The sequence below is a fragment of the Psilocybe cubensis genome, chromosome 9 (genome assembly GCF_017499595.1).
Source record: "Psilocybe cubensis strain MGC-MH-2018 chromosome 9, whole genome shotgun sequence".
Lineage (NCBI taxonomy): Eukaryota > Fungi > Basidiomycota > Agaricomycetes > Agaricales > Agrocybaceae > Psilocybe > Psilocybe cubensis.
Window position 1 is genome coordinate 304423 of NC_063007.1, and position 23076 is coordinate 327498.

Consider the following 23076-nt stretch of genomic DNA (forward strand, 5'->3'; position numbering starts at 1 on the left):
ATAGACGATAACGCGATCCAGTGGCGCATTTTTTAGCAGTTCACTTCCAAACGTTTAACTACTCTGATTGAAATCTGCTTTCAATCTTCATAGATTATTCTTCAGATGCTTGAGTTGTATATAACTTTCGTAGCATGTTAAAAGAACTAAAGAGAAAAGGGACTGAACGTTGGCTCGATGAGTCTTCTTGATCAAGGATTATCTGTGGGAAGATATGTGTTGTCATTAGCTTACGTTGTTGTGTGTGTATCCGTGGGTATTCCGTTTTGCGCATCACGTTCAGTCTTATTTAGATATGCGGAAGAGCAGCCTATATCCTTACCCTGTGGCTATTAAGAAACTCATATCAAGTCGAGTCAGATATTTCTAGCACACGCCTTGAGATATGATATGAAGGAAAGCCGAGAACGCGCAATGAACAACAGTTACTTCACACACATCTGTCAGTGATGTACCGTCTAAGATCCGATTTAGTGATAGAATTTCCGGAAGCCTCGCTTCACGATATGGAGAGAAACAGAGTCTTCAATTTTCATGACTCGACTCGATATCTGACAGCGACAGAACAAACGGATGATATAAACCAGTCAAACTTCTATGATCTGCTGATTAAAAACGTTGAACCAGCCAATTAACAGAAGCCTTCGCGTCTTCTCGTGGAATTCTTACCTCAATCGAAATTCATTAGCCATATCACCACGTAGATATCAACACGACCCTGGCCTCCGATTTCTGCAGTGCCAGAGTGCAAGACGGGTTCTAAGTATGGGAATTTATTGCGTAATCAAGCTCAAGCATTTCAATCTCCGACAGACTTGCCAATGATCGGACCACGGTGCTGTGCTATAGTACTTGAAGATGGGCGAACTTGGATGCTAAAAGGGATATCAGTTTTGTCAGTTCTGATGAACCTTCCCATGCGGGTTGAACCGTGACTAGCACTCAATAATTGATAAATGATATGAATAGACGATCATGTAGCTTAAATGTGCCCTTAGTTCTCCTCATTGATTGTCTGGAGACCAGGATTCAGCTGACTGACCGTGAGGTCCGTCACGGCCGGATGTTGTTGTCGGAATGTATTTTTCCGCTTTGGGCAGGATTCGGGCAGGGAGGAGTCGGTTGTTGGGTGTGCATAAGTATTGAAATGAACTTCTGTTGAATCGCCAATTAAGAATCTCGCTCAACGCACTTGAAACTGATATGTTGCATCTATTATCTGTAGTTTGCAAAATTTGTAAAAGTTCCTTTAAAAGTCTCCAATGTGATACTCACAAGTTCAAACGGGCAGGTCGAATTCGACTTGAGCGCCTGATTCGGGAACTATAAATAGACATATTAGGCGCGGCGGTGACGAAGTCGGGTTTCAACTCTGGTTACTTGTTGCCGTCGCATGTAATAAGGACAACATATGCATCTGTGTGTTTTAGAACTCTGCGCCACAGCTAATGCCTGAGCCGTCGGTAAAGCACACAAACGTATGTTTTCCTTATGTCTTTCCTGTTTCTGCGCAGTGAACCGAGCCGAGCGACGTGCATCGCGGATTCACGTTCCGCTTTCTGTTTGGTTTGATCAGCCGAAATGCGAAGTTCTTTGGATGCTTAGGAATTATTGCGCTATACACCTAGAGTCTGGGCCAGGAGTGGAGTGAGAAGTTAAAGGTGGTCTTTTCGTATAAATATTGGATGGCGATTCAGGATATAGTGAAAGGTGCCGACACTTCCACTTAAATTTGTAACTGCAATCTTTCCTTTTTTTTTTCTGTCAACGGGCGTTATTCACTTACTAGAGCTCGCAGAAGAAATGAAGACACCGAACGCCCTTGCGTTTGCTCTCGGTACTTTGTCACTTGCGAGCTGCACAACCGCCGCTGTATTTGAACATGTGGGGAAGCTGCCGTCGACGTCGTACGATTTTATTATTGCTGGAGGTCAGAACCCCGCGCTGGTTTCATATTTCGACATTTATCCTGATATGTTGAGCTTGCAGGAGGGACCGCTGGGGCAGTAGTAGCCAACCGACTCTCTGAAAACCCCAGATTCCGCGTGCTATTGATCGAAGCTGGGCCATCGTGCGTTGTTTTTTTCCTATGACTTTCGCAATCATTCACTGTCAATGCCCACATTTCTAATCTACCCCTTTCTTTTCCATGTTTAATATAGTCATGTGGGAGCGGTGAACACGATGATTCCGGGTATCTTCTTCAGCCTTCAGAAAACGCTTTACGACTGGAATTACACAACCGTCCCGGGAGAGGGGATCAATAATAGGAGCCTTGACTATCCACGAGGCAATATCCTCGGAGGGAGCAGTTCCATCAGTATGTGATTCATGCTTCGAAATTTCTTTTTTTCGCTGTTCTAGCTCATGATCATTGATATGTTGGGGTTTAGATGGAATGGTGTACACGCGCGGCTCGAGGGACGACTACGACCGCTGGTCAAAAGTCACCGCCGATCCCGGGTGGTCATGGAACAACCTCTTGCCGTACATACTCAAAGTATGTTCCTTCCTTAGCCACTTGCCAAACACAATTCATAACCTTGTATCCTGCCCTAGAACGAGCGTTTCACAGCCAGACCGCATCATGTAGCCAACGTAGACTTTGACCCAGCTGCGCACGGCATGACCGGCCCCCTCGACACCACCCTCCCTCCGCCTGCATGGCGCCCAGTCGACGAGCGTATGCTAGCCGTCCCATCAGAGATGCCAGAGGAGTTTCCATTTTTGAAGGATTTGAATGCGGGAAGGCCGATTGGATTGGGTGCGTTTTGAATTGAATTTCTTACTTGAAGTCCGATGCTTGGTACGGCGATGCTAAGTGCTTTACAGGATGGAGCCAAGCAACGATCGTGAACGGCACGCGAGCCAGCTCGGCAACGGCATATCTCGCGGACAAGTACATTGCGCGGCGCAATCTAGATGTGCTAGTGAACACCAAGGTTACACGCGTGCGCAAGTCGTCAGCATGGCCAGATAGCGCTCTGGTGTTCGATACTGTCGAGATCGCCGGTAGGTTCTTACTTTGTGTTCTGGGCGCAAATAATAATAATTGAATGGACTTGAATCGCAAAGGCGTCAATACGACACTGAAAGCTTCCAAAGAAATCATCCTTTCCGCAGGTGCGATCAATAGCCCACACATCCTCCTTGCCTCAGGCATCGGCGACAGGGCGGCGCTCACGCGCGCTGGGGTGAAGAGTGTGTTGCACCTGCCTGACGTTGGAAAGAATTTGACGGATCAGCCGACGGTTGGAGCGGTATTTTCAGTAAACCATACTGATGTTTGGGATACGTAAGTTTCTTTTCTAGTCTTGGTTTTGAGTTAGAGTATAAATTAGTGATGCAACCGCGCCGAATCTCATAGGATCAACACGAACGCGACTCTTCAAGCACTGGCTTTTGCTGAGTGGAATAGCACCAGGACAGGCCCGTACGCGTCTCCCTTTGCCAACTTCCTCACATGGGCGCGACTTCCCGCCGACCTGCCCGCTCTCAGGCGGTATGGTGACCCGTCCGCGGGCCAAAACACACCACATATTGAGCTGCTTCCCAGAGTATGTAGTATTGGGATTGTGTCAGGTTTATTTGTGATAGATGCTGATTCAACTTGTCGATTATTTTTGACTTCAATTGCTAACAGTCCGCGTCGTCGCAACCAGGGCAAGCAGGATTGACTGGTGCTCAGGCGGTGATATTGCTTACACCCAGCTCCCGTACGAGCTATCGTTTAGCATTCCACTCCTCCATAAACTGATCTCGTTATAAACAGGTGGATCAGTAGCCCTGGACCCTGCCAACCCACTAGGACCGCCTAAAATTGATGTCGGGTTCCTCACGCACCCCTTCGACACTCAAGCTCTCGTCTCCGGGCTTAAGATCGCATTGCGCCTGCACAGCGGTGCCCCACGCGCATGGGCGGGGTACATCATTTCCCAGGTCGCGCCTCCTCCCGGAGCTAGCGACGCTGAGCTTGAGGCATATGTGCGAAGCACAGCAGGCACGACCTACCATCCTGTCGGGACGGCAGCGATGACGCGCAAAGGCTCAGGGTGGGGTGTAGTGGATCCGGATTTGAGGGTGAAGGGTGCGAAAGGGATCAGGATTGTCGATGCATCTGTTATGGTACGTGGTGACTCCATAATGGACGTGGAATGTGGATGAGAGAAGTGACTGACGGTCAATTTGGGTTAGCCATTTGTAACGGCCGCACATACGCAGGCGGCGGTCTATGCTATCGCAGAGAGGGCAGCGGATCTGATCAAGAGTTCATGGAAGTGATGAAAGTCCAACCAGAGGGGGTGAGCTGAAGGTGCATTCAGACTTGATGGTGTACAACTATATGCTAGCCCTAGTCCTGGAAATGTGTATGAATATATATCTTTTGGTTGATGCCTAGGACAAGGTTTGCATTGGTGTATATGCCTGTAGAAAACATGACTATCGCGGTCATCAACGATACTGTTTGACCCGAAGTGCTATGGCCTCGACCTTCCAATTTAACCAGTAACTCTGGCATTTCGACAGGACTTTGATAGAGGTAGACAGATTGGAACTGTTCGATAGAGGATTAACTTGCCCTCACCATGTTATGTACAATGCATTGCCAATGCTTCCACAGGTCGTTTGCATCCAAGGTGTCACATGCTTTTGTGGGCACTGAGATCCCTTGTAACATGTTCATGTATCCCTTATTAAGAATCGCATAGGCCTGTTAATTTGGAGGTGAGTCGTGTCCTCGTAGTGACCATATGTCATATCTACAGCGATCGTTGACAATATAGTAGCTGAGACTTTGGTGGTGGTGGTAGGAGACAAACAGGAGAACAAGCCCAAAACGGCATGGTATCTGCTTAGTCATACAGAGTCAGTGCATTGGGACTGGCAGTGCGCTCCTGAACCCTCACCAACACCAAACCAACTTACCTTTCCATGGTCATATCCCCCCTTTAGTCATACTCACAACATGGCGGAAAAGACGAACTCGAATATGCTATTCGCGAACTTTAATCAGGATTTTTCGTGCGTCTTTGCTTGGTTATTAACATCTGAGAGGTCTGCGATTGAACTCAACTTTACTTGCTTGTACTGCAGGTGTATCTCTGTAGGCACACGGAAAGGCTACAGTGTGACGAATTGCGATCCATTTGGGCGTGTATACACGATGAGTGCGCACATCTCTTCTGCGCATGTGGATGGGTTTATGACGTTGGAACGACAGACGACGGCGCGCGAGGCATCGTTGAGATGCTGTTTTGTACATCACTCATCGTGCTCGTGGGTGCGGCAGACCAACCTCAGTCTAGCCCGCGAAAGTTGCAGATTGTGAACACAAAAGTATGTCGCATCTCACAGCGTTTTGTGGCTGCCTAACTGATTGCCAGTCTTAGCGTCAATCGATGATTTGCGAGCTGCTATTCCCGTCGTCGATCCTGGCCGTTAAGCTAAACCGCAAATCCCTGGTAATCGTGCTGGAGAATGAAATATATATCTATGACATCTCAAATATGCGCCTGCTACATGTTATCGAGACAACACCCAACCCTGAAGGTGCGCCTTCTCTTCACAGTCCAATAAACGTAATTCAATGTTTTGTTGCATAGCCATCTGCGCATTGTCTCCCTCAGCGGATAGTTCGTATCTCGCATACCCATCTCCTGTGCCATCACCTGCATCGGCCAGTACCAGTACCACCCCTGCTGCGCCTGCCCCCGCACCATCCAGCTCCCCATCACAGTCCGGCGACGTGCTCCTTTTCTCCACACGCTCGCTCACCGTCGCCAACGTTATCCAGGCGCACAAATCGCCACTCTCCTCGCTCGCCATAAATTCATCCGGCACGCTGCTCGCCACCGCGTCCGAAAAGGGGACCGTCATCAGGGTATGGAGCGTGCCAGGCGCCGAGAAGTTGTATCAGTTCAGGAGGGGTACGCGGGAGGCGCGGATATACTCGATGAATTTTAATGTGGTTGGGACGTTACTGGCAGTGAGCTCGGCACATGACACGGTGCATGTGTTCAAGCTTGGCAAACCGGGGGGAACAGGGGGTGGAGGGGCCGTGTCAGCGACGGCGAGCACCTCCAGCACGTTGGATGGTGCGGTGAGTCCACCCGAATCGGTGGATGGCGCGACGCAGGGACTGGATGGCGGCTATGAGGCATTTATCGAGAAAAAGAAAGGCAACAGCGTCAGCTCGAGTCTCCGACGCAAATCCCTTCAACTCTCGAAGCACCTCACACACTCCATGGGCGGCTATCTTCCATCAACACTCACTGAGATGTGGGAGCCATCGCGCGACTTTGCCTTCCTGCGTTTGCCCACTTCCGGCGCACGCAGTATCGTTGCCCTGTCTGGGACAATGCCACATGTCATGGTACTGTCTGCGGAAGGATATTTTTATTTGTATAGTATTGATCTGGAAAAGGGAGGAGAATGTGTTTTAATGAAGCAGTACAAGTGAGTATTTCGTTGTCTTCCGGTTTCGTTCTTTTTCGTGTTACGTGGTTCTTACCCTTTTTGTCTCAATTTTAGCCTTTTGGATTCAGGAGATGAAGCAGGTGGAATGACAGATTAACGCAATCTGTCTGATTGAGCGCCGTGTATCTGGGATTTTTGATATGATTTGTTAGTTTTGTTCATTAAGTAGTATACCTTTCCCCCTTTTTTCAAGCTTTAGTCTGTTTATCTTCCTTTTACTGGCTTCAGCCACCTTTCAACTGCGCTGCTACACACCCACGCGTTGTTTAATGCGAGACTGGATGATGTCCAACCTGATGTCGTAGGTTTATCGACATTACCGTAGTAAGTAAACTATGTAGTACATGTCCATTGTCAGTCGACGCAGCGTTACTTACACTCTCCACCATCGCATGTCTTTCGGAGATTGCATCGCCTTCGACGGGCCAAGTACGCCCTCGTGCCAACGCGACTCAACTCGAGTCAGACTCAGAATTTATTTTGAGTTAATAGTAACACCAAGTAACACGGTTGTTAGTGGTGTAGAGATACCGCTTTACTATACAATTCCGCGCCATATATTCCGTTGCTAAATGAGAAGGGAAGAAGGACTTGTAAGCGCTCAGAACGAGTCATAATCCGTGAAAAGCTGTGGATATTTCAATCTCAGAACGTATAATTGGCGCGTTGGCGCGCTGACGACTCTTGCGGAGTCACATTTGTATCCCCGTTCAACCCTTTCCTGAAACCAAGTTCCACCTGAAGGTCTCGCCTTCCCAGTACCTAGTCACTACCATTTTCCATAAAAGGGGTCCGGGTACAGGACCTCGTTTACGCCGACAATATACCTCCGCCTTTGACTCTATTTCCTAGGGCGTTTGCCCTTCGCCTTCGTTGTTGTACAATTTCGACTCCATTTGGACGGAATTACCCATTACAGACTATTCTTAACTCGTGTGTCTCTAGGACATTCTCGAATACGCGTGTTTGTGAAGGCAAGAAAAGGAAGACAGGAAAGAAACAGAAACGGTTGACTTTGAACGTGTTCAAGGAGCTCAAGCCTACTGCTCAGAAGGAAACATTGGGACCGGAGTCTGTTGAGGTTTGTTCTTGGTTCATCATCGAGTATACCCTTTCTAATCATCGATGTTAACATTAACATCGATATCGACCATAATCAGAACAAAAATCAGGATCAGTCGCGGACATCTCTGTCTCCATCTCCAACCACCACCACTACTGTTCCACACAGTCACAACTATACCCTAATGCCACCTGCATTCAACCAAGCCGATTCGGACCTCATCACCCAACTCCATGGCCTCAACGTGAAGCTCGTACGGTCTTCACTGTACAACGTGCCGATGGACGATGGTACCAGCATCGGTGTGCGGAGCTGGAAGATGAACGAATTCAAGTACTATGACATCCCTTCGCCGTTCCCGACCCTTGCAAGAGGATTGTTTACCCGGGAATTGGATGAGGAGGTTGTTGAGGGAGAGAAGAAAAAGAAGAAACATCAGATCGTGATTCGTGGATACGACAAATTTTTTAACATTGGAGAGGTGCCTTGGACTACAGTACGCCGTGATCCATTTTATCTGATCTAACAATGCTAATCTCAGATTTCAGTGGGCCTCGCTCGAGTCGCACACAGCGGCGCCCTACACGCTCTCGCTCAAGTCTAACGGCTGCATTATTTTCTTCTCTGCGCTAACGCCGAACAAGTTGCTTGTAACGTCGAAACACTCGTTGGGCGCCGTCGAGGGCGCGCCGATGTCCCATGCACAAGCCGGTGAAGGGTGGTTGAGGAAATATCTCGAGAAACTGGGGAAGACAGAGGCCGATCTCGCAGGAGAACTATGGGAGAAGAATTGGACGGCGATCGCTGAGGTATTTTGTCAGGCTAGTTATCACTGTATCCCTTGACTTATGTTTCTTCTCTCCCAGCTTTGCGACGATTCGTTCGAAGAACACGTTCTTGGATACCCACCCGAGAAGACTGGGCTGCACCTTCACGGGCTAAATGTGCGCACCAAGGACTTCATCACTATGCCCGCGGACGTCGTCGACGCGTTCGCAGATGCATGGGGGTTCATCAAGACGCCTACTATCACCCTGAACAGCATCAAGGAGGTCAAGGACTTCACCACCGCATGTGCGGAAACAGGTGAGTGGAACGGGGAGCAAGTCGAAGGATTCGTGGTCCGGACACACGTTACGGAGCCGCCCGCGGGTGGCAAGGACGGTGCGCCAAAACCCACGAGCAATAATCAGTCGCCGTACAAGCCTGGCTCGTCGTTCTTCTTCAAAGTCAAGTTTGACGAGCCGTATATGATGTACCGTGACTGGCGAGAGGTGACGAAGATGCTGCTCAGCTCTAAATCTGGCCTTGACGCCAAAAGCCTGCCAAAGTCGAAAATGAAGCGCCCGGAGACAAAGCTGTATGTGCGTTGGGTGATCAGGGAGATCAAGCACAATCCCGGGGCATTCAAGGAGTATACGAAGGGTAAGGGCATTATTGCGACCCGAGAAAGGTTTTTGGAATGGATGAAATCAGAGAATGCGGGAGAGGAGCTGAAGGAGCTCGAAAAAGAGGAGGGGACGGAGGAAGTGAAAGAGAACAAGAAAAAGTTTGAGAAGACGATTATTGTCCCAGTTGCGATTCCTGGTAGCGGTGCGTGTGTTTTTTGGTCTATCTCCTTTTTTTACTCATAATACATATTGGACGGCAATATAGGGAAAACTGCTGTGTCAATTGCACTCTCACATCTTTTCGGATTTGCACACACACAAAGCGATGATATCCAAGTCAAAAAAGCGGGACCTGCCTTCATCAGAAACGTACGCTCACTCTTGGACCAACACGATGTCGTCATCGCGGACAAGTACGGTTTTTAATGATTTATTTACACATACATTTATTAAACTAATTTCGCAGGAACAACCACCTTACCCAACACCGCGATGCACTACGCGAACTCGTCGCAAAGTACCGAATGCCTGTACGCCTCTTAGCACTTAACTGGCCGGTAGACGATAAGCCGCCAGCAATGGTGCATCGCATTTGTTGCGACCGCGTTCTTGACCGCGGGGCCAACCACCAGACACTGCGTGCGGATCCATCTGCTGCGCGCGCACACGAAGAGGTCGTGTGGTCGTTCATTCGCGAGGCGCAGCCACTTGCTCCCGTAGAGGCCGATGAGATTGTAGACATGAGCTTGGATGACACATTGGAGGAAGCCGTTGAACGAGCAATGGAGGGTGTCGTCCGGGTGCTTGGGGTGGAGAAACCCAGCAAGGAGAAAGTTAGTGAGGCGTTGGAGAAGGTGAAAGCGTATGAGCCTGCGGTGAAGAAAGCAGATGGCCAGGACGCGGTGGGCAAGGCAAGCAAGGCGGCCGCGGACCCTCGCTACTTTGGCCTGTTGCCCGAGATTGACATCGTGACGCTGCTTGACGAATGCTTGGCTGAGGGCAAGGATGGCGTCGACCCCGCCGTACGTGCGTTTTGGGAGCAGTTGAAGGCAGACGCGCGTGTCGCGCGCCGCCCTCATATCACGATTGTACACCGGAACGGCAAAGAAAAGGAGGCGGAGCTGTGGGCGCGTTGCTCTGTGCTACACACAATGAGCATCACACCTCCTACATTCAAGGGCAAGCTGACTAACGTCTTGTGCAACGAAAGAGTTATGGCGCTCACAATGGAAGAACTGGAGGTCGCAGATCCAGGGCTGGGTGAGGGACAGGAAGGCGCCGAGTTCGTTTCAAAGCTGCCTGAAGAAGTGCGGAATCGACTACATATTACGGTGGGGACAAAAGCGGCAGACATTCCGCCCGTTGAGGCGATGTCAATGGTGATGGAGTGGAGAGAGAAGGGTAAGGTCGGTGGGACAAATATCGTACCACTGGAAGCTGTCTCTGTCCGGGGAAGGGTGAAGGGCCTTAATAGCTGAGTGGGTTGGAGTAGACTTTGAAGACGAAGGAAGTAGGTGCTGTATATTATTCTGGTTATTTATTCCACATCATCATTCGCCCCCGCTCTCACTTTTGCATCTTGTTGTCCCCCATTTCCCCGCATTCTCCTTCGTTGTCGCATTTTTTTCAACAATCTCCTCTCATTGCTACTCATATGGAACACAGGATAATCCGCTGTCGTAAACATGTATTTTTAGTACTTTATAGCAAATTGTTGAACCCCCGCACCATAGTTATGCAACATCGACATGCCCTTTTTGAAGGTGTATACCGCAGAGAATTCATACGTTCCCATAAACTAAGATGGGATAGCACTGGAAATCAGCACGATCTGCTTGTGATAACTCAGTGGGTGCACAGCGCGTCGCGCCCCTAACATTATTCCTCTGCAACGCGTCAGTCACATGATCATATTGTCCTCATCGCGCCAGCTCCGATCGGTTCCGAATGGCACTCTCTTTTCTCCTACACTCACAAGGTTGCCTGCTTTCCACTCAACTTGACCTATGCACCTATGGAAATCGGCAACTTAAAAAACTGAACAACTTGTAGGAAAATACGTGGCTTAGATTGAAAGGCGAGGATTTCTTGTTCTCACTACGCGGCAGTCTCTATGATCTGCGAAGGAACGGACTCAGATCTGAATATGTAGCTGATGGATACTATAAAACCTTGCTTCGAAAGACTCGGGGATGTATGCATGGCATCTGGATTGGCATCGTAATGTCGGTCGAAAACACGTTGTGTGGACGTTGTATGAGCGAGGTTTGAGAACGTGCTGATACGCAGTGCAGCTCGCTAACCACGAAAATGGCGCGCGCACAAGTCCACTTTCCCACGCTTCACATGACCGCGGAACATCAATACACCACCGACATTGCCCACCGACACCGAAATTCCTCGCTCCCGGTACCATTACTCATCGAATTCTAATCATCATTCTATTTCATATACGTCTTGGTAATACTTTGACAATTTTTCTTCATTTTATAATCGGACTTTCGTATACAAACACAGCTTTCATTTTACCCACACATCCCAAGTAAATGCATTAGGCGCCCGGCTTCGCACCCTCGCCGTTTCCTCCCCATTCAAGAAATTTTTACATTTTAATTAATCTCCTTCTTCTGTAGACTTACTCATATTGTCTTGGCCTCCATATTTAGTTTTCGCTTCGCTTAGCTCTTTACAAATTTTGTTTTACACACACACACCAGCTCAGTAGTATAAAAACTAGCTAGAAAATTATCTACAAAATAACACATCGTTCACCTTTCGTGCCAATCTCGTTCCCATCGTTCCAGCTGGTTAAGAAGACCAGGGAAACCCTCTCGCACCCTCAGACGCCTCTCATAGCGGTTCTCCAGTTGTTTCTACTTGTTTATTCATTTTTGTTTGCTCGACGCACCTAGGACGCCGCTGGCACATCAGTGCCTTTGTTGCCACATCGTCTGGTACACACAACAACTTACTCGGATGACTCGATCGCTCAAAATTCCTTAATATCCGGTTTCTTCTTCGTTCAACTTGTCCTGCTTTTTTGCTTGCTCTTGCCTTCAATTTACGTGTGAAATTTACGCACTTCATTTTGAGCATCACACTCTTGTTCAAGTGTGGCGTCGGATGATCATGATCTAGAAGAAGACCCCTTTTATCAGGCTCTCTATGCTACGTCTGGTAGGACTACCTGGAATACGGTTAACAAGGCTATCTTTCAAACCTGAGATCCACAAGGCGTTATCTTATATAGTGTCGATGAGTGGCCGCGACCCAGGAACCACAACATATGCTGAAATGGACTCAGCGGATCCTATCTTTGAATGTGTTTATGTGTGCTAGCCCTCACAAAGGTCGTTTAGTAATGAGGTGGACAGTGGCGGTGAGGCATTTTTCGTTCATCGAACGCCGCGTTCGGGATGCTCATCCTTTTTATCTTGCCATTCCATTAAGGCGGTACATGGACATCAACATGACACACGCACATTTGGGCAAAATACTCCAAAGAAATTGGAGTTACTCAATGAACAAGAATCTAAGGCTATGAGGCCTCGCCTCGACGAGAATGAGGCATGCGCGCGTGCACATGAGCGCTACAAAGGAATGATCTGTACTTACTGATATTGAAGAGAAGTACGCATTTGTATTCCCTTTCTCCTACCATCTGACTATCGACTTTGAGAACGCATGAAGGAAAAACCTCCCAGACGATGACTCAGATATTATCCCTGAAATAGATATGCCCAGTGTTCAAAATACGTTTCAGATGTGGCCTCCACGCAGATGTTTGCACTCAAATTCACACATTTCATCCACAACCTGATTCTCCCCCAAAGTACGCGCACCCTCCCTGACTATGGGAGATATACAAGTTTACGAAAATAGAGTGTGTTATACATGGCGCACCTTTAGGAATTGCATTTTCCTATTCCAATTGCAACTGTGTTGCTGGATAGAAGTGCGAGCCTTTGTCGCATTGAACGTGTCTGTCGAAATTTCTGGGGAAAAACCGGCCCTATACACACCGCGACATGCATCACATGATCGTGGGGTAAACGCCATTTTTCGCTCACAATCCGAGGCCGCGTCTATCTTTTCTTTGTTCTTCTTTTCGGACTATAGCACCTTCCACCTGCCTTCCACTAGTTCAATGTTCTTAAACGATAAATATTTCAATTCTTTTGACATAAAAAGATAATATATTGCTAAGTGTTAACTATTTGCTTCTGAATGCGTTCCTGCTGAAGTGTATTTAATACTCGAAAACCAAAGTCTCATCGCCATTCAAGTTATTGGGAGGCCTGACAATGGTGATTCCGTCGGCTGTATCTTGCCCGAATTGCCACGGGATTGGGAAAATTCCGTTTGAATTGGCATCCAGAATGAAAATTTGGTTAAGGTCTGTCGGTTCATTGGGCAAGTTTCCAATATCATTTCCTCCAGTGATCTCGAGTGCCACAACGGCCGTGTTGAAATTCTCCAGTGTCTGGACGTTCAGACCTGCTGCCTGGAATCCTGAGAAGCCACAGAACCAGGCATGTGCTGGAGGTGTGGCCAAGAACTCGTCCTCGTTCACTACGAATGAATCGATGGGGACCGTGCCTGCTCCGAGTTGAGTGAGGTTGGAATGCGCGACTTGATCTCCAGAGATAAACCACGACACGAGACTCCAGAATGTCCCGCCACCAGCGGCAGAAACCCCATATTGCAGAGTAGGTATGATGAGAGCGTCGATATTGGATGGAGCAATACCGGCAAAATACATGAGGAGCTGGCCGCTCTGGACTTGAGGCAATGGTGGTTGTACCCAATTTCCTTCGAACCCTCCTATACTGTTTACAGCTGCGAACGCTGCGACTGTTGCATCCTCGAGGTTTCGACGATGGGCGGTGCGATTTTGGGGGGTTGGGAAGTTCAAACGAGCATTTTTATTCAACGGCGCGGTGTGGAAGAGCGAGCCATCAGCATTGAGCAGACGTATTTCCGTATCCGAATGGATGATCTTGCCACCTTCGGGGACCATATGAACGTTTGACTTCGGGACCAGGCCCACAGGAGTCCTCACTAATTCCTCGGTGGTGCTCTACATATGGAAAAAGTTAGGTACGAACTATTTCTGCAGAACGGTGAATACTTACAGTACCAACAGGACTTGCGATTCCACTGAGCGCGTAAAATGCGAGCAGAATGCAGGACGATACAATTTTGAAAGACATAGGTGTAGTCGTCGTAATCGAGTCTTTCTTGTCATCGTAGCGTCAGAGCGTCGTTGAAAACTTGCAGAGAATACTACTTCACCTGCTCAGCAAACAAGTTCCACAAAACTTGCTGTAGAATTGGGATCCATTGGCCCTCTTTTAAAGTGCTGGCGGGTACATTATCTTCCATTCTTTTCGCAGACTGGACATGCATTCCCTATTCAAACTGACGGCAACTGTGTCCTGTGACTTCGTATGTCCTTGGACATGAGAATGAGTATATTTTACGAGCTCTGTTCGAACAACCCGAGCAGCGGAAATGCTTAAAATACTAACTGTTTAGAACGGCACGGAAGAAAAGTTGGTCTCATGTAGGGTAACAATTCTCATGCTGCCTCCTGTTCCTGATATGAGGCCGGAATATCTGTTTACTGCATGGAAGAAAATAGATAACTTAATAATTACAACCTTCCCCCGGTCAATGATCTCGTACACAAATTTCTGCATAATTCCATCGACTTCGATCATATATTTGGTGCACCCAGTCCTTCGAATGTCACTCAAAGTCAGCAAACAACGACAAGGTACTGTAGACATGAGTCTGTGGAATACAAATCTTCCGTAGGATTGTGGCATGTCCATTTATAATGGAGAAATGAATATGCTCGTTTGCAAGCTTCGGAGGAAAGATCCGACGTATACAATAATTCAATAGTATACTAAATAAAGCAGAAGTGGTTTCCCTCGCTTTCATTATCCCTTATTTCACTGGGTTATTTTCTAGGAAAGATCATTTCATCGATGGATGCAGCGGTATTGTTAATAACATCCACGCGGAAGCGAGGTGTCAACGGAGTGAAAATCATCGGTCGCATTTTTCGTTCCGTACTGCTTTGTCAGTCTTAACAACGAGGAGTCGATGATAGCATCTAAGCCCCAAAGCTTGTCTGACATTTTCTCCCTAGGTCGATCCGAATGCATTTTTCAAGCCGCCTTTGGGGCCGTTGTTAGTTCAATAAAACAGGAATACTAGAACAATTGATCTTAAACGATCTTGAATATGACTCCACATATGATATAGTACGGTGCTTAACACCTTAAGACAGAGCAGAATCGGGCATCCATAGCTCTCGTTCGTGCACTTGGATGTTCTGAGTATCACAAACGACTGTAGGAGACACAAATAGAGCATCATTTTCAAGGAAAGATATAGTACTTTTTACCCAGACTACCCTCTCTCCCTATTTTATTTCTGTTTACAAAATAGTGAACTATCGTTTTACCGAAGGTGTACCACAAGTGTACCAGAACTTGAAACACACCTGAACAGAAGTCTGAAGCCAACTTGGACCCCTAGGATTTCCTTGTCTCCTCCGCGTACATCGCTTTCATGCTGTCTATTAACGCCATCTTCCCCACTTCATTGATAGACCCATAGATGTGAGTGAAATCACCAAATAAGTAGACATTCAGCTTCCTCTCAGCGGATTACCTGTATCATGAACACTATGTTTGTTTCGCGCCTTCCCGCAACCCCTGAGTTGCAAATTGTCCCACCTTTCACAAGTCGGGTATGGTGTAACGGCTAACATTGCCGCCTCTCATGCGATCGCGGCAGCTCGGGGTTCGATTCCCCGTACCCGAAATTTTTTTGACTGCAAGTCTATCATACAACTTTTTATGTATTGAGATTCGGGACAATGAAAAGTGCTATAGAGGATGAGCAAGCGTCAGGTTGTTCAAAAAGGCAATCTGGCTCTGTCTGAAATCATCTGTGGTCAAGGTTGTTGGGATTGTGCCGTCCAGGAACGTTAGCATCTGAGGTGATTTTGTTGTGTATTGTGGCCAAAGAACGTTTCCAAACCCGTTTGGATTCAAAGTGGTGACAAAGCGTACGAGGTAGTTGGTGAGCTCTTCTCCACCGTAAACATTTAGGAGATCGGTGACATGCATCTGTTGAAAAGTTGTCAACGACTGTTCACAAATATATCACCAGAATGACTTACTGCACCGAGAATTGGGAGAGTTTTGAATCGCTTGCTGACTGTTCAACAAAATTAGATTAGTAAAAGGAACAAGAGCTAGCTGGTCATACGGAATGCGAATATCGTTTGTTTAGCTGCCCTATTCTGGAGTAAAAACCTTCGAGGTGCCTGGAATGTGAGATCCCCTTGAAGAGATGCCAGCCGCTTGTACTGAGGAGAGAGTGCATCTGTCACTCCAGTATCGTAAGGCGATCCCTGAGTCAAGTCCGATGGGTAGAGAGTGGCTAGTTGAGCAATTTCGGCATCCGTCACACCTATTCCTCTAAGGAGGGTGTTTTGGACGTAATCCTGGAACTCGGCTTCCGTCCTATTCCGTTTCCTGTTAGAACGCTCTATCCTCCATGCGGAAATGCGGCGCGCTTACGTGACATTAAGTGTCGAGAGTGAGAACAGGGTCCCTTCATCATCACAGTCACCTAAAGATATCCATTTAGTAAATTAGCGCCTATTATATTCCCATGTTACTGACCTGATATGAATGGAACGTTTGAAATAATACCCTGTTGAACCAGCCTCTGAGGGTTGTCAGTAAGAAAAATTCCATCGGCTCTTGGAGGCCAGGCCAGGTTCAAAGACTAGACAACCGTCAGATATATCGAAAATATTCACTCGCTCAGCTCCTACCTGGAAGTCAAATATTCCGGGAGACTTGTCAATTGCAGCTTTGAACACATCAAACGGAAGTTCACGCAAGCATTGTAGAGTATCCGCTGAGCCAGTGCATCCTGTTTCAGCAACTATTGTGTCATATAGGTCCTGTCCTTCAGTAATATCACCGACAGCCAGGAAGGATCCCGATTCCATAACCGCGGCTCGGAATAGCCCCTCGTTGTTTCCATTGTTTGCGAGTAAATGAAGACCAACAGAAATGGCTCCTGCAGACTCTCCCCATCTAGTAGACGCAGTAAGAGAACGAATTATTATTATAAGCACGCCTTCTTCTGCGCTTACATGGTTACCTTGGTTGGATCACCACCAAATGCCCCAATGTATTTTTGAAGCCATCGCATAGCTTGACGCTCTAATACAATGTAAGTCCCAGTTTTGATCAGCAAGAAACCCCTTACGATCTTGAAGGCCGAGGTTCCCAACACCAGCAGCCTTTACTTCCTTGCTGGCCAAGAATCCGAAGCCTGTGACAAGTACTGAGTAGACTGCCCGGGAGCGCCAAATAGTTTGAGTACGAACCTGTCAGCCTGCCAAACAAAGTATGGTTAGATTCAATACACTGAAAGCTATGACGACTTGCCTGTAATTAATGCTTGCGTAAACGACAGGCATCCCAAGCAGTATAGAGCGTTCTACGATGACACTTCCGTCATACCTGAGATGTTAAATGCTCTGTCAGGTAGGCATATTTTATGTAGAGCGTATAAGTATACATACAGAGGGAACGAAGATGTCCCTTTCTCGAAACCACCTAACAATTATTCAATCTACGCAGATTGAATGTATGCAGAAATTGAGAACAAACCTCCATAAATCCACTGGAATCATCGTTAACTCAGAACGCAAGTAAGGAGTCAAGAAAAAAATTACGCACAAGGACAACAGGTAACTTTGATCTTGAGGTCGCAGTGGCTGGCGTTACCACATTTATCGTTAAGCCTGAAAATACACAATTTAGTTGCCATTGGCAATATGGATACAGTAAAAATGAAGCACAATCTTCAGAGAATGGGAAAATGGCATTGATTCCCAAATTGGTGATCATGTCAATAGCCTCAGATGGAAGACCGGCAGGGAGAGGCAATCCAATGTTTTGTTGTGGACATGCGGGTCCGAAGGCTGTCGCAAGGTGTGTGCCATTATAGGGCAGGTTTTCAACTGGGAGCCTTAGGCGAAGGTCTCCTACCCTTCGGAAACATATAAGTAGTTAAACGCGATATTGAAACATACCAACGTACGGGGGCTGAGCATAGGGAATGCCCAAAAACTGTGAAACAGTACCAAGCGAAGTTCCCGTGAACGTTCCGGAATCAAGCTTGACTGAGGGCCCAGCTAAAGCTGCACCAAAGGCAACACTTTTGGCTAACGCCGTAAGAGAAAACACGAAAAAATGCTTGATCTTCATGGGAGTCCGATAGTCGAGTAACAGCTACTCTGTGAAGACGTTAAATAGCTTGGGGCTAAAATAACGATACTTGATCATGACGACAGACATGTTGATAAATTCATCGTAAGTATCTAAGGCCAGCCCATCACAGGGTCATTGACCACAAGGTGCTGGTGTTGCTCATCCGTACGCAGCCTGTCAAAACAATGTTGGGCGTGTGCAGTTGGGTTATTGTTGTGACTAGATATTCGTCTGGAAGATATGTTTTAAGTATCAAACTCCCATGAAGAAGCTTTGAAAAACACCACACAGGTGATCGATGATCGATGCGAGGTCATTTAGGTGTCAAGAAAGACAAATTCATGCAGAAATCTCACGATCGGAACCATTCCTGGAAGAACACCCTATAGCACCCTATGGTGTTGGCAGTAGACATAAAACAAGAACCATCCCTCCCTCGGACATTTGGGTAGTCATAATTGCAATGGATTGGAGATGTTTTCAGTGCTAGATGGGAGTCCAGTTCAATCAACTCAGTTGTGCCGAGTGTAACAATCTCGTACGTTTAATGATACCACCTTCAATATGCCACTGTTGGATGTTTAAATTATGTGCGGGATTACTCTTGCAAGCCAGAACAATATAGACAAGAATTATTGAGTGTGCAGTGGTCGAGAAAGAGTTTGGATGGTGGATGGTGCGTGGTGATAGTAGCACTTCTGCAGGACGATGCGGAGACTCGGAGACGCTGCAATCGGAACTTTAAAAAGTTGTAACTCCTATCATCGATCCCTCCTCAGCAAAAAATTAATTCAATGATTCAAATCAAAGTCTGATAAATTATTGAATTTGTAGAGACGTCTACATGATACAAACTGCAAAGAAAAAAAACCTGATGCAATAAACTATAGTAATGGCTCTATTCAACCGCTTAGCAGCCTGCAGGGACTGTGGTGTCGTCATTATGGTTAGCGGCATTAACACCGAGGCCACGGCTGGCAAAGGCGTTCCAAAGAATGCACTTGTTGGCACCTCCGAACCTGTTTACATCAGCCTGGATCCAAGCATTGCGAGCAGTCAAAACTGGTAGGCAAATGGTCAATATAAGTGCGTTGATAATCAATGATATAAATATACATACATGTTGGGTTGCAAGGCTGGAGTGGGAGGGAGTCAATGAAAAGGTGCATGAAGACGATGTTGCCTTCTGTTCCATCCGGGTTGGTGCGGGAAGTTGCTGACCATCCGTGGGCACCAACGAGGGCAGCATAGACTTGGTAGAGAAGGTTTGCCCAGACTTCACCAATATCTGAAATTTTTTGTAAGGCTATAATGTTACCTAGAAAATCTTCTGCGCAACTAACCGTGGACCTCTGTGAGCGTCTTGAGACTGGAGTAGCGAAGCGGGTTGACAGTGCTAAAAATAGATAAATTAGAAACGATACGCAATTCAACATGCACTAATTTCACTTACGCGGAGGTCGAGTATGGGTGGGAGCGAATTCCAGCTGGATCGTTAGTCACATATTGTCCCATCACGTAGTCAGGAACTGCAGCGGAGGTCTTCTCAAGCCAGCTGAGGCGGGCATTAGGTTGATTCGGAAAATATATAATAAAAACGCGGGAACTTACTTAGCCATGGTGTCCGACCATCCTGTAGCGATCCACCCAATTGAATACATTGAAAGCTATGAGCAAGAAAGAATCATACCTTCACCCATACCACCAGCTTCAGTGGTCTGCAAGCAGCGTCCAGTTCCTCCTCCGGTCATTCTGTTAGTAACACCGTGTGTCATCTCGTGGCTAACAATGTCATTCTCAAGAGCTCCGTCTCTCTCAGGCTACAGGGAAATGTATAAAAATATTGACCATGACCAACTTAAAAAAGCACGTACAGAGGTAAGATCCCAAAGGAACATCCCTGTCAAAAGCAGTGAGTTGAGACGAACTCTCGGTACTCTCATCTCTCGAAATTACTTACTCATGGCACCAGATGTTCCACTAATGGATATCGTTTCAGTGAGCCTCCGAAGGTCTGAATAACAGTCAGTACTTACTCAGCAGGGGTCGAGAAATCGGCATTGTCTGTTCCAGCTGAATCCTGGACGGAAATGGTCACTCGATCGTTACCCTTTCCACCCTTTCCGTTGTTGTTGGTCTGGAAGTTGAAAGCAGCTTCTGTAAATCCGTATCTAATAAAGTAAATGTGAGTTAAAAAAATCAATGGCTCGAAGAACGATCTTACCGGTAGGTTACGTCATGAACGGTGTTTACGACGTAGAACGCGTTTGTTCGAGCAGCATCAAGGTTGGCCTGTGTGGTTGGGGCGTTGGCGGGGTTCTGAGTGAAGATGAAATTCTGTGGGGAGGAAGACTGTGTGGTAACGGAGCTTTGAGAGCCCTTGAAGGCCACAGCATTGTTTCCACTGAGCGCAATCAGCCAAATGGTTAAGTAATGCAAGAGACAGAAACTTACGAAGTGGTCCTGAAAGAGGATGTCAGTATTAAAAAAATAGAAAGGCATGATAAGCCAAACATACGTAGAGTTAGCTCCACCAGCGGCTGTGGCATGCCATCCAAAAGGAGAAGCCAAAGGATCAGCGGGATCAGTCAAGACAGAAAATCCCTGTGTAAGAATTTCATCCTGAATGGGAAGCACACGGTACTGCGATGAAGGAGTAGAAATGAGGAGAATGCTCATATGATGCAAAAGCATATCTGTCAACTCACGGATGCCTTGGTGACAAAGTCAACAATCGACACAAGCTCGTTGGCATGGGCGTCAACAAAGGCTTCAACCCAAACACCAGCATCCACGTTCCTAATTTGGACGACGTGTGTAAGAACAACACTATTATCGGGCTTGACAAAGAATTCCAAAGAGGGTGGGAAGTCGTTAAATTTCCCATTGAGTGCTTTCTCAGCAGTGGCAATGGCATCTTCGACGGTGATTGACGGCGTCGTCGAGGCAATCGATGCTGAAAATATGTCATCAATAGTCTATCCATGTTGAAAAATCTTGATCGACGAACTTGGTTTAACAAATGATGACCCAACAGAGACAACCTGGTTGGCATGTTCAGTCGATCTCATAACTCAGAAGGAGGTAAAACAAGTTCAGGCTACCTTGTTGTCATTATTGAAAGCAACATTTGCAACAGCGTTTGCGAAAGGAATCCCAGCCTGATAATATCTTCAGCTCTATTTTCAGAACTCTGAAGCAATTTTTCTTACATGTGTCTGCTTCAAGAAGGCATGGTGGGCAACGTCACCTGAGAATCCGGAGTGGAATTCAACAGTGCTTGGGTCCACCGATAGATGAGATCCAATAAAGGCTTTGGCAGAATCTTGAAGGTTGAATGCAGCACGCTTGGATAGAGGATGGTCTATGCCAGTCCCAAATGTCTGTATACTGGATGAGTTTGCTTAAAATTTAAAATGCTTGATACATGCCTCAAAGGTACTGGGTGGGTTGAAGACCTCCAGTTGAACATTGTTGGCCAATTCGCGCACTCTGTGGGTTGTGTGCTTCAGGCTAGAGAAAGATGGAACAGCCCAAGAGCTGGATGCATAGGTTACAGCCAAGAAGACGGAGACGAAGAATTTGTTGAAGGACACCATTGTAATGAGCACGACTCGGACTTGGAAAGTCTTCAACTCTGGTTGGGTGACAACTATTGGAGGCTCGTTTTATACTTTTCATTATGTGCTGCCCGGGATCCTTGCTGAACCGATATAGCCTTTGATTACAAGTAAAAAGGACATAGCTTCATGCCAGCGACACAGTAGCGTATGGTCAATGATAAGAAAGAAGGCAGTTGAACCGTCGGGATGATACTCTGTTTCAGGATGGATGCTGTCAATATCCATTAGAGCACACTGTATCAACTCAAACGAGATACGCTGCCTCACGGCTTATTGAGTCGGAACGGCTTTCTGTGGGTGTTAGTTAACACTACACGAGGTTATCATGTTTGAAGATCGTACCTTTCCCAGCAGCACAAGCATCATCCCATGTGGCCAAAAGAAGTCGCCAGATAACAAGAGCACGAGTAAATGCAACGCTAGCAAAGCAATATCATGATGCATCCTCGATTAGATATTTTTATACTATTTTCCCTATGCCCTCCGGACCACAATACGGTTATAGGAGGCTTCTTCGTTCCAATTTTGAGACTAACGGGGCCATTCCCCAGGAGATTGACCATGTGCCTGCGATCTGAGAATGAGAATTCAGTGGATTAGGTTAGTGTGGTCAAGGTTTAAATTAGTATAGGATAGAGTAAGTTGTGAAAACAAAGTTCCGGTTCTGTCCGAGATCTTTGAGGCTCCGATGATGGTCAACCTTCAGTATTGGTTTCAATATAATGTCAGATACAATTTACAATTTCAGTCATAGCACAATGAATATCTGAATCCAAAGGAGGTGAGTTAAAATATGATTGCAATGCGATCAAAAAGAGAAATTTGTATAGCATATGGTTTTCGGCGTCCTGCTACGTTTTTATTAGACCATCTCTGATAGATACCTTCGTGACAATCACTGCGCTGCCACAGGCGACTGCACCGCAACAGCTCAGCGTGCCAACTTTGAGCTACCATGTCTTCCGCTGACCATACCTCTAGTCACAAGTTTTCCTAGTTGAGCATCTGGCTGGGATTCAGATCAAATCCAAGTAGTGCTAGACGTGCAGCCTTATGGACATACTTTTGAACGGCAAAGAATTGCCACAAATACGCAAGGGGCGCAGGAGTTCCGCCTAAGACTTCAATATGTATCATCAGTTTTGTCTCGAGGATATGACTTCTAAAGGTTTGAGAAGCTTGCAATTCGTTATCATCAAGTTATC

At 46.9% G+C, this 23076-nt stretch overlaps 5 protein-coding genes and 1 non-coding gene across 6 annotated transcripts; 3 read left to right on the forward strand and 3 right to left on the reverse strand.

Moving 5' to 3' along the window:
• Window positions 1–1803: 1803 nt before the first annotated feature.
• On the forward strand, window positions 1804–4281 carry JR316_0009546 (Pyranose dehydrogenase 1; the record flags this gene model as incomplete). Its single annotated transcript, XM_047895247.1, has 11 exons — window positions 1804–1930; window positions 1990–2071; window positions 2163–2320; window positions 2394–2500; window positions 2560–2764; window positions 2833–3012; window positions 3076–3295; window positions 3368–3557; window positions 3644–3716; window positions 3773–4125; window positions 4195–4281. 11 exons carry the CDS (start codon window positions 1804–1806, stop codon window positions 4279–4281), a joined length of 1782 nt encoding a protein of 593 aa, XP_047744966.1.
• A 685-nt stretch (window positions 4282–4966) lies between these two features.
• JR316_0009547 (Autophagy-related protein 18) lies at window positions 4967–10409 on the forward strand (the record flags this gene model as incomplete). The annotated part of the gene is made up of 11 exons (XM_047895248.1): window positions 4967–5022; window positions 5095–5168; window positions 5222–5337; window positions 5391–5550; window positions 5604–6456; window positions 7423–7558; window positions 7638–8036; window positions 8089–8349; window positions 8407–9133; window positions 9197–9344; window positions 9398–10409. The coding sequence occupies 11 exons, from the start codon at window positions 4967–4969 to the stop codon at window positions 10407–10409; spliced, it is 3942 nt and encodes a 1313-aa protein (XP_047744967.1).
• A 2771-nt stretch (window positions 10410–13180) lies between these two features.
• JR316_0009548 (uncharacterized protein) lies at window positions 13181–14340 on the reverse strand (the record flags this gene model as incomplete). Its single annotated transcript, XM_047895249.1, has 3 exons — window positions 13181–14011; window positions 14067–14171; window positions 14227–14340. 3 exons carry the CDS (start codon window positions 14338–14340, stop codon window positions 13181–13183), a joined length of 1050 nt encoding a protein of 349 aa, XP_047744968.1.
• A 1353-nt stretch (window positions 14341–15693) lies between these two features.
• On the forward strand, window positions 15694–15771 carry JR316_0009549. The gene has a single exon. It is a non-coding gene; the product is annotated as a tRNA-Glu (tRNA).
• Window positions 15772–15836: 65 nt separating this feature from the next.
• JR316_0009550 (Lipase 1) lies at window positions 15837–18245 on the reverse strand (the record flags this gene model as incomplete). Its single annotated transcript, XM_047895250.1, has 14 exons — window positions 15837–16079; window positions 16133–16170; window positions 16222–16478; window positions 16536–16587; window positions 16641–16746; window positions 16796–17063; window positions 17123–17192; window positions 17239–17325; window positions 17401–17495; window positions 17558–17591; window positions 17646–17658; window positions 17715–17779; window positions 17837–18027; window positions 18079–18245. 14 exons carry the CDS (start codon window positions 18243–18245, stop codon window positions 15837–15839), a joined length of 1686 nt encoding a protein of 561 aa, XP_047744969.1.
• A 913-nt stretch (window positions 18246–19158) lies between these two features.
• On the reverse strand, window positions 19159–21847 carry JR316_0009551 (Extracellular metalloproteinase MEP; the record flags this gene model as incomplete). The annotated part of the gene is made up of 16 exons (XM_047895251.1): window positions 19159–19310; window positions 19369–19536; window positions 19592–19644; window positions 19702–19803; window positions 19860–19881; window positions 19939–20068; window positions 20123–20148; window positions 20209–20228; window positions 20285–20419; window positions 20473–20652; window positions 20767–20891; window positions 20957–21204; window positions 21259–21292; window positions 21353–21409; window positions 21461–21612; window positions 21676–21847. 16 exons carry the CDS (start codon window positions 21845–21847, stop codon window positions 19159–19161), a joined length of 1776 nt encoding a protein of 591 aa, XP_047744970.1.
• Window positions 21848–23076: the final 1229 nt, after the last annotated feature.